General features: G+C 62.8%; 1 protein-coding gene across 3 annotated transcripts; it reads right to left on the bottom strand.

The window, feature by feature from the left end:
- Nucleotides 1–2,025: 2,025 nt before the first annotated feature.
- TMED3 (transmembrane p24 trafficking protein 3) lies at nucleotides 2,026–9,961 on the bottom strand. Of its 3 annotated transcripts, XR_006203257.1 has the most exons (4): nucleotides 9,742–9,961; nucleotides 8,171–8,419; nucleotides 4,431–5,158; nucleotides 2,857–4,186 (listed from the first exon to the last, which is right to left on the bottom strand). XR_006203257.1 is itself a non-coding variant. In XM_042940787.1 (3 exons), exons 1-3 carry the CDS (start codon nucleotides 9,925–9,927, stop codon nucleotides 2,611–2,613), a joined length of 672 nt encoding a protein of 223 aa, XP_042796721.1. In that variant the 5' UTR covers nucleotides 9,928–9,961; the 3' UTR covers nucleotides 2,026–2,610. The 3 variants fall into 3 exon arrangements, 2 of the variants coding, with proteins under 2 accessions (XP_042796721.1, XP_042796722.1); XM_042940787.1 differs by lacking the exons at nucleotides 2,857–4,186; nucleotides 4,431–5,158 and adding an exon at nucleotides 2,026–2,847; XM_042940788.1 differs by having other exon boundaries at nucleotides 2,857–5,158.
- Nucleotides 9,962–10,446: the final 485 nt, after the last annotated feature.

Raw genomic sequence — 10,446 nt, 5'->3', positions numbered from 1 at the left:
AGATGCTCTGCGAGGGCAAGCCACGGGAGAAGCCAGACGCCCTTCTGAAGGCTGTCCGGCAGAGCTGGGACCCCGTGTCCCCCAGCCCCCTCACCTACCTGGGCCTCCTTCCCTCCGTGAGGGACACGACTAGTAAGAGATGTGACTTGTTAAAACAAACGTGGCCTCGCACTCCAAGAGGGAGCGTGAACAGCGTGGTCTGTGGGCGCCCCCGAGAGTCGCGGCAGCAGCGGCCTCCTCTCCAGCAGGCCAGGTGCCCTCTGGGAGTTCACACGCGGGGCACTTCCTCCTGTAGCCCCTGGGTCTCTCACACGAACCCCCGGACACACAGAAGCTTCTTAGAAAGCGGAATGGCCCTGTCTGGGCTCTGCCGCCCTCGCTGGCCTCAGGCAGGCAACTATTTCCCATCAAGTTCTGCAAGGCTTGTCCATGATCGGCAGAACCAAGGACCCGTCACATGAGCACAGCACACGGGCAGGGACATCCGGTGACAAGCCACTGCAAGCTGCTGAACGTCCGCCCGGCAGGGAACGCCGCGAACGGCTGGCTGTACGTTTTCACATTTAGATTTCGACGTTCGAAGCCTCTCAGGTCCACTATGTCTGGTTTATTTACCCGTCTTGTTGGAGAGAGTGACGAAAGAGGGAATCGGCAGGTCTGAGCCCAGCGCTGCGCGGGGCACATTCACTCACGTGGTCTCACACGGGGCTGGAAGACACACACGCACGCCTCCACCTGCAGACCCACCTACACGGTCAGAGGGCGGCGGCCTCTTCCCGGGCTGCCCACCCCGGGGCTTCCGTGTATCCAGAGCTCTGTTCTGACCCTCACTTCGCAGAATCTGCAACACCTGTCATTTCCTTCCTCCCCACCTCTGTCCTGCTTTAAGTTGAGCGGGGCATTAATTTTTTAAATAAGGGAGAGGAAATGCCATCAGAGACATAGGCACAGATAAGCAGTATTTATCTTTCAACTAAGCTAAGTAAGCCTCACGGAGCTTCGTTTCCACGTGACGTGTCCCAGTGCACCTCGCCCACGACGCGTTCACACCTGCCAGATGGCGCGGGCTTCGGATTTCTTGGTAGAGGTACTTTAAGGCAAACGTCGGATCTTCCTTCGAGAGCTATTACGGAGACACGTGATCAGTAATGCATTAACTTCTTACGAACAGGCAACGCTATACATTCAGTAACTAATAATGTATTAAGACCTTAGCACGTGGCAGGCGCTATTCTGGGGACCAAGGACACGGCATGGAGTTTACATGTAGTGGCGTAAGAAGGACGATAAACAGACAAGTAAACGTATGTGTCAGTGGTGACAAAACTAGCTTCGAAGAAAAGCAGGGACAGGGAGACGAGGAGGCCGGGGCAGGTGAGAGGGTGCCATCTCGAATGGAGTCGTTAGGGTAGATCTTGCTGCTAATGTGACATCTAGCCAAAAGGAGGCCACGCAGGTGTCAGAGAGATGGTGTTCTAATTGGGAACGGCATGTGCAAAGGCCCCGGGGCAGAGGCAAGGCCCAGTGTGTGATAGGAACAGCAAGGAGACCTGGGTGGAGTGAGAGAGGGGAGCAGGGCAGCCGGTATGCCGATGACGCGGGATCTCCCGGCCCACAGCGAGGACTCTGCCGCGACCCGAGGGACCTGTGGAGCCACGGGGGGTGGTGACCCAGAATGACACGGTCTGACTTGAGTTTTAAGCAGACGCCGTGGCTGCTGAAATGGCACGTAGCACAGCCACTCCCTGTCTTCTCCCTGCTCTCGGCCCCTCTGTCCGGACCACATGACGACGTTGCTTCCTCAGGGACCTCCCGAGTCCGAGGCAACAAAGTAACCGAGGCCCCAGTCACTGCTTCCGCTCGCCTGGGAGATTTACCCGCGGTGTGCGCACGCCTGCACACAGACCCCGCACACCCCGCGAGGGCAGCCTTGCTCCGTCACGCCGTCTGCACGGGCGCCCACAGCCCCCATTCGTCTGTAAGCTCCCCCAGGGCAAAGAAATAAAGGCACAGGTCTCCACGGTGCTCAGGCTTCGTTTTTATTAAACCACGTGCTGCCTCCGGGGAGATACAGCCGACCGAGGGCACCGGCCTCCGCTTTCCTCCCGCTTCCATGGCGGGCACCCCCGCTCACCCGGGATGGGAAATTTCTGCAAAGCCGCCCGCCCCGGGGCCCGGCTTCTCCAGGCACAGACAGCTCCACAGAGGGAAGCGGACTAAAGAGCCCCTTCTTCTGCACAGAGGCCTGGACACACACAGGCCGGGTGACCCGGGCACCGTGGGGCAGAGGGAGCGCCCGGAGCCGCCCCAGGAGGCCTGGGCACGCGGGGTTCCTCCTCTGGCCAGACGCGGGTCACTTCCTGTGGCCCTGCACAGCGGCCGGTCTCAGCCTGACCACTCGCTCTTCTCGGCGTCGCGCACGTAACGCAGTCAGATGCGTCCCCGTCACCGGGCTCTCTGGGCGCCGGCCGCCGGGACACCGGGAGCGGGCACCTGGGAGCTCGGTGCCCCCCCCCCCCGCCCCGCCCCTCCCTGGGCGGCTCTGCCTCCGGCCCAGCAGGAGCCCGTGACCTAGGAGGGCACATCCGTGCTGGGGGCGGGGCGCAGGGACTAGGAGTGCGCCACCCGGGGGGCGGGCCGCTTCTCCGTGAAGAAGCTTTTCAGCAGCAGCACCTGGCTGAAACTGACCAGGAACAGGGCGACAGTCTCGCCGACAGACCAGTACGAGACCCGGCTGTTCAGCTCCTCCGCCCGCGCCCGGTCCTGGGCCTCGCGGAGCCGGTAATGCGTCTGGGAGTCAATCACCGTCTTCAGGGCCTCGTGGATGGTCACACAGGCCGACTCCATCTGGGCGGGAGGAGAAGAGCAGTCATGTTCTAACCCCGAGAGGAGCGTGCAGTCCGCACACGGCCCACGCTGACACCCGGGCCACGTCCCCTGAGCCGCCGGCACCGAAACCGCACAGCGAGCCCGAGGCTCCGATTAGGAGGTGGCGGAGACAGGAGCGGAGCCCGCGTGTCTGAGTCCCGAGCCTAGGCCTTCGAACGCGGCCCTGGGGTCTCACCTAACATTCGGGACAGTGGCGGGCGGGGATCGCCACCCCGCTGGTAGGAGGCCTGACTGACTGCTGGCCCCGCACACAGATGAGAAAACTGAGGCTCCAAGAGGCCGTGTGACCTGCCCGAGCTCAGAGACGTGAGTCACAGTCGTGGGGGCCTGTTCCTGTACACACACAGGCACAGGAAGACACCCCTCTCGTGTATGCACACACACCCGACCGCACATACGAACGTGCACGCTTACACACACACGCTCACGTGGGACCCCCTTCACCCGGCTCCGCGTACTGAGGCAGAACCTTGAATCCGTTCCCCCTCCCCCACACCTGCCCGACTCCCGCGACACGATGAGCTGTGACTAGGTCACACGGCACGGCCACCCTCACGCCACGGCCACCACCCCAGCGCCTGACCTGACCACAGGAGCCGCTGAAAGGGAGCAGAGCTCCAGCTGCCAGCCTAGAGGACACAGGCACGTGCGGGGACCGGAGGAGGTCTCTGGGGGCCGGGGCACAACAGCCGACAAGGACCCGAACCCGCCAACAGTCTGGCGAGCGCGGAAGCTGATCCCCGGCCTCACCCCGACCCAGCCTGGGGACCCGCGTGGCCCGGACCGCCCGCCTGCGGCCCTGAGGTGCACGTGGTCCGCTTCGGACGCTCGGTTACGCCACGAAGGGAGTCACAAGCCCGCGGTGGTCATGAGGCTCACTCACAGGTGACCTATGACACGCATTTATCCAAAACCTAGAAGATTCTATCCCAACAAGGCCAGAGAAGCTCGCAACGCGTCCCGGAGACACCTGCTTCGGTCCCCGAAGCGCAGAGGTGAACTGTCCACACCGTGAGCGCAGGAAGGGAGGGGAGACCGAGTCACGGAGCCACCGCCTGACTGACCCCCAACACCCTCCCTTGTGTCACAAATGGAACTGTTTCCGGGAGGCAAATAGGAGACTGTGGCCAAAAAGCAACGTCGCCCTTACTTGCCTCACGGGCTGTTCACTCCGGGCCACGGCAGGCGCCACACCAGGCCACGCGAGGGAGGACGAGGCCTCCTTTCGGCCCCGGCGTTTACAAGGCCACGTATCGTGTCCACCCGATGACTGGTCTGCCGCCAGGGCTACGGTTTCCTGCGGACACGCGGGCGGCTGCTGTCACCCGGGTCCATGGGGAAGAGCTGCAAAGTGCCACCCAGACAGGAAGCGACAGGGTCACTGCCACCCAGGTGGAATTAGGGGAGCTTCACAGGGCAGCAGTTCAAAGGGCAGAATCCAGGGTCACAAACCCACTTTCTCGGGGACACCCGCACACCCTGTCATCTCGGGCTGGCGCCCGGCGTCGTCACCTGCCCCACACTTGGTAGGCGGCGCGTACCTACAGGCGTCAGACGCTGAGAAGCGGCCACCTGATCCTGGAAGGGCTCGTGACACCAACGAGTTCCTTGATGTGTCAACCGGCTCCAAATGCCGGCCACGACAGGACCACCCGGGGCACAGACCTCTGCCGGACGCACGGCGGCATTCGTAGGCGCTGACGCCCCCCACCCCCCGCCCCAGCTCTTCAGGTGACGCTTCTGGAGCTCACGAAGGCACGTCCGCCATCGCAGAATGAACAGCGGATAAACCGGGAAGGGCTAGGAAGGAGGCCGCGGCGTGGGGTCAGGCTACTCTGCGAGCCGTGTCCAGGCCAAATCACGACACGGCACTTCTGGAAGCCTCTCTAGTCCAGCTGCACCGGTCGCTGCGGTTCTGCGGGCAGGACAGGACAGAGCGGCGGACAGACGTGGGCACCGAGGGCCCCGCCACAAGCAGGTTCGGGGTGTCCCTGAGATCAGCGGGGGCCGGGGACGCACACGTAGGCATGCGCACCTGTGGGGCCTGCACACGCACACACACTCACTATGCGTGCACACACAGACTTTGCCTTTAAGCACGAGCAAAGGGCCCACGTGGGTTTCCGGGCTAGAATTCCACCCTCTTCGCTTAGGTCCGTCCCACGCTCATTCAGACACTCGGAGAGGGCGCTCCCCGGGCCCTGGGCCTGGCTGGGGGGCTCAACAGTGCAGGTCGGCAGGTGCAGGCTCCTCCCAGGGCCCAGAATCACTGGAAAAGGAGGGAGGGAAGAGGAAGAGAAACAGGGAGGACCCTGAAGTCACAGGTGCAGAGGCCCGAGGCAGAGGACACGTCGGGTCCGCCGTGCGAGGCGCCACGTCGGAGGCCGCGTCCCACCCACAGGCCAGAGACGGCACCGCGGTTCTGAGAAGAGGGCGGCGGTGGCCTTCACAGGAAGGTCTCAGATCAGGTCCCGGAGGGTAAAGCAGCAACGGGCGGGAACGTAGCTCTCCCAGCATCAAGGCCACGGGACCCAGGGGCAACATAGCACATGACGCGCACCCCCCCCCCGAAGTACCCCCTGCCCAGAAAGGCACACTACATCCCCATCACTGGGACCCCCGCCTGTGCCAGTGCATGGCCCGTGACCACAAGCTTTCCGTTAGGAAACCCGTCCAGCCTGCTTCCTACCCTGCGGAATCCCTTCTGCTTCCAAGAACCCTGTTTTCTCAGGGCCCTGGGCTGGAGTGTGGCTTCTGCCCTGGCTGGTTCCCTGGCTGGAATCCGGGAGCCTCCCGGGGTTTCCGGTCACTGCTGCCTTGTGACAGTTGCTCCCTGGAGACACCCCGATCCGTCCCCCTCCCGGGACCGTCCCCTTCCTCTGCTGCCACACCAGCGTCTCACCCTGTCTGTCCCGCCTGTTGATGCTCCAGTCTTCAGCCTGCAACCACCAGCAAGGTCCCCCAGCCTGCACCCCACGGGGCCCCCACGGACAGGAGCACTCGGGTCCTTACCGACTTCAAGAGCTCGGAGGCAGGGAAGCATGAGCTGACCTCAGAGCAGAGGTGGGAGAACCTTTAATCCTCCCCGGAAGACCAGTGAGCGGCCCGGGGCCTCTGACCTCCGCTGGAAAACCTTCAGCCTCTGCTGGGATCTGCCCGGACTCTCAGGAAGCTCGGCCGCCCCAGGGGCACCCTCCCGGCCCCTGCCCTCTCCTGGGAGCCTCGTCAGGCTGGGACCCAAGCTGGAGACAAGTCCCCGTGGCCTTAGCCCCGGCCTGGACCTTGGTCACTCTGGATCCCGCTCATCCATCAGAGTTTGGATTCGGGGGCCAGAAAACATGGCCTCTGGCCCACCGCTGTGCTGGAAGAGGTTGGGGGGGGGGGGGCAGGGGGTGTGAGAAAAGAGCCGGGGCCAATGGGGGATCCAAGCCACGCCAAGAAAACAAGGTCTGGGGAGGGACGTGCACCTGCCGGCCCCTCCCAAGACCCGTCCCTTAAACCACAGCTCTGACCACAGCGCCCCGTGGCTAACTGACATGGCCACACATCTCAGCCTGCCGCCAGCCGGCACCAGCACACAGGAAATGCCCGCCACACGGGAACCAGGCTCTCAGGTGTAGACACAGACAGACGGTGCTCAAGGCTGGGGGTGGGGGTGGGCGGGGTGGTCAGAGGTACCAGGGGAAGGGACCCCCTCTGGAGGCTGGGCAGGAGAAAACAGGAGATCCGGCCACGCAGAAGGGGGTGAGTAGTCAGTTTCCTGCCAGAAAACCAAATCTAATTCTAAGCCTCCAGGAAAGGATTTCTCGATCGCAGTGACCATTAAGCCTTTTCTCTACCCGATCTGTCTTCCACCGGTTAGAGGGGGAGACCTTCGGCTCCGCTTCCAGAGTTACCACATCTTCAGCACGGAGGCTGTTTCACCGGTGAGCCACAGAACTCCCAAGAGTACGGGCTGTGGGACCTCCCACCCAGGACACGCCACGGGTCACGCGGCCAGGCTCAGACCCAGGGCCATCTGGCGGAACCTGCCACGCGTGGCCACTGGCCACCTGTGACTGCTGGGCCCCGGAAATGTGGCTACGCAGCCAACGAGGAAACGAGTTTTTAATTTCATTTTAATAAACTTATGTTGCAATAGCCGTACGTGGCCAGGCCACACCCCGGACTGGGTGGCGGTAACCCCCATCTGATCAGGGAGGGCAGACGAACCCACAGTCAGAGCCACAGAGGAAGGGAGCGGGTGACCACGTGACCACCGAGAGGCCACCCAGAAGGCGACCTGGCCCCGCTGGAGACTTAGACGCTCTGGCTTTGGATCAGGAGCAGCGCAGCCCCGACGGTCAATCCTGTCTTGCGGGGTCCCCTGGGCCCCGCCACGCAGTCGTGTGGCAAGTCTGTGCCATGCGCCACGACTGGGGGCAGGGGATACCAGGGTAAACGGCACGGGTTGCTGGGCGGGCCTCGGGAAGCCGAGAGCCTGCACTGCACGTGAGGGGCAGGAGGGAGACTGACGAAGGAGCCTGGGCTCAGTCTGTCACTGGCCCCGAGAGCCCATGCACGGCCATCTATCCCCGATTCTCTTCCAGAGTGTGGGGCCCTGGCTGCGAGTACACTCCCCAAGCAGACTGTCTCTGCCAGCCCTCCCGGCATCCAGGGGGCCGCGGGACACCTGGCAACGACGGGCTGAGCAGAAGTGCGGCGAGTGACTCCCGGGCCGGGAGTCTGAAGAAGCAGGCGGGACTTCCGGAGGAAGTCCGCTCAGAGCCCAGAGGAATGGAGCAGGGAGCCCACCAGACAGCACCCCGGATTCCTACGTCAGTCCGTGGAGGAAAGCTCTCCACCAACCTAGTTACCGCTTGAGTGAGAAAAGATCTGCCACAGGGTTAAGCCACCGACACGTGGGGTTGATCTGCCGTCGCAGCTCACGTGGCCCTAACAACACACCGTACGAAGCAGGCGTTTGGTCTTGATGACGCACACACACTGTACACGCGGGGGGGGGGGGGGGAGGGGGCAGGCACGGACGCCCCCCGAGCGATGCCGTTTGAAAGGCCGGTGGGAACACGGAAATTCCAGAGGATCCGGCGAAACAACGCAGAGGGAGAGCACAAGGGGGACCGTGTCCTTTAGGACTGAACGCAGGAGGAGGTGAGGCCAACACTGAGCCACGCAGGCCGGGAGCTGGAGGCGGGGCGACTGAGTGCAGGCCAGGACCGGACCCGAGGGGAGGAATGGGCTGAAGGCGGAGCCCGGCCCGCGGCCGCCGACGTCCACTCACCTGGGTGAGGGCCGTGACCCTGTTCCCCATGTCTGGGAGGATGGGGGGCTCGTCGCCCACTTGGAAGTCAAAGTAGACGGTCTTGTGAGAGAAGGTGGAGAACTCATTGCTGAAGCAAAACTGATAAACGCCCTTGACCTCGGCCCGGTGCGTGAAGCTGTCGTACTGCTTCTTGGTTTCCCTGTAGATGGTCTTTCCCAGGGGGTCCTCCACGTAGCAGTCCACGTCATAGTGGCCTCCGGTAATGACCTGACAACCAGAGACACACCCACCGTCTGCTTTACCAGTGGGGCAACCAGCGCGCGTGCAATGCCGACCGGCCACCGTGAACTTCCTAGAACAGGTGCTGGGATGCTCTCGGTCGTCCTGGGGACGACACTGAGGTTGGGAGAGGTTAAGTAAATCCGCCATGGCCACACTGCTAGAAAGGGACAGGGCTAAGATTTGAATGCCCGTCTGCCCGACTTCCCAAGGTTTTGCTCTGCAAGGGCACAATGAGCTTAATCCTTCCCCTTTTACAGAAGAGGAAACTGAGGCTCTGAGATCAAGTAAATTGCCAGACGGGTCTAGTGAATGTTAATATTATTACTGATCAAATGCAAAAAGCAAATACAGATTAGAGTGCTCATAGACCCGGTGGCCATCAGAGGTGGGAGGGTCCTTGGGAATGACACAGTTCAAACTCTTTATAAACATAAGAGTGACAAGATGGGCATTGGGCAAAATCACACAGGTGGTCATCGGCTATAACCAACGTCCATCGAGGGACACAGTCAGCGGCCTACATCCACTTCCAAAGTTCTTCTTTGCACAGATGGGAGGATTTCCTTTATAAGTGGTCGGCCCCCTGCTGCTGGAGGTGCCGAAATCAAGGTGGCCATCCTTTGACAGGGCATTTCTGCCCTAGCAGTGACCAGACCGCCTCCCAGGCCCCTCCAGCCTCATAATGACCGGTTTTTAGTGATTGTACGGGAGGGGGGGGGGGGGGGCGGCTGTTAACCCAGACACAATTTGCATGGTGTCCACAGAGATGTCAAAGTGGCCATACCAGCGACCCAGAGGCCATCCCACACCATGTTGTCCCCAGGCACAAGCCTCCTGCAGTGGCTCTGGCCAGAGAGGACCCATGAAGGGCCTGCCTCACTCCTGCTTGCCCACGCCACCTCATCCCGGGAATGCCTGGGAGCAGGTGTCCACGGGCAGGTGGCCGTCTGGGGAGGATTCCCACTGGCACCCCAACCCCAGATCTGCCCACTAAACCTCCGGGGCAGATCCCTCACCCGAGACCAGTCCCCACCCGTGCGCCGCGCCGGGCGGTCTGTGGGAGGAGGCGGGAGTGCAGGAGCGGCAGCATATGGCCACAACAGGACTGCTTGCTGGTAAACGCTGCGCCTTGTCCCCTCCCCTGCGCTCACCCCGCCTCCGCCTGTAAACCCTGGAGAAGCGGGGAGTACGACCACGAACCCACCTCCCGCCCCCACTGCCGTGCTTGAGTACACGCGGGACAAGGCGGGCCGAGAGCGCTGCCTCCCGGCCCGCCCGCAGTGCCGCCCGTCGGGGCGCGGCCTCACCTGGTAGTCCAGGGAGAACTTGGCGCCCCGCTCCACGTCCTCGTGGAAGCACTGCTTGGCGCTGTCGGGCAGCTCGAAGGTGAGCTCGGCGCCCCGCGGCCGCTCGGCCCGGAGCAGCAGCAGCAGCAGCAGCAGCAGCAGCGGTGGCGACGGCGGGGAGCCGGGACGCGCGCCCGCGGGGCCCATGGCGCTCCGGTCCGGTCCCGGCCGGGGCGGCGGCTGCGGGGCGCTGGGCGCGGACGTGGCGCCCAGGCGGCGCTTCCGGGGAAGGCGCCCCGCCCCTTCCCTGCTGCGCGTGCGCGCTGGCTCCGCCGGGCAGGCCACGCCCCCTCCCCCTGCGGCTCCCGGCTTGGCGGGCGGGCTGGGGGCGGGGCAGGCGGGCGAGCTGCGCGGGAGCCCCGCACCCTGGGGCCACTGAGGCTGCGCTCAGCCACTCAGATGTCTGGGCTATCAGGACAAGGCGAAGGTTCTCCTGGGATAAAACGCTCTTTCTTTCTTTCCCTTTGCCTTCTCAAAACCATGAAAGCGGGGAAATTGACTTACTGCCTTCTCCATTACCATTGGCCTAAGAAGATATCTTGTATAATCACTACTACAGGGTTTTGATATTCTAAGAGCAGGTAAAACAGAAAAGACACCGACTGTGGTTTGGCTACTCAGTAAAGAATTTTTCGGGACAGCGTTATCACATGTGTATCCGGATTT

The sequence above is a fragment of the Panthera leo genome, chromosome B3 (genome assembly GCF_018350215.1).
Source record: "Panthera leo isolate Ple1 chromosome B3, P.leo_Ple1_pat1.1, whole genome shotgun sequence".
In the NCBI taxonomy this organism is placed as follows: Eukaryota; Metazoa; Chordata; class Mammalia; order Carnivora; family Felidae; genus Panthera; species Panthera leo.
Note: the sequence above shows the minus strand (reverse complement) of the source record. Positions and strands in the feature narration are given on the sequence as shown.

Coding starts and splice junctions, on each gene's coding strand:
- TMED3 (XM_042940787.1), bottom strand. CDS start 9,927: ATGGGCCCCGCGGGCGCGCGTCCCGGCTCCCCGCCGTCGCCACCGCTG. Junction 8,420..9,741: donor AGTTCTCCCTGGACTACCAG/GTGAGGCCGCGC, acceptor TCTGGTTGTCAG/GTCATTACCGGAGGCCACTA. Junction 2,848..8,170: donor GGGTCACGGCCCTCACCCAG/GTGAGTGGACGT, acceptor CCTCCCGCCCAG/ATGGAGTCGGCCTGTGTGAC.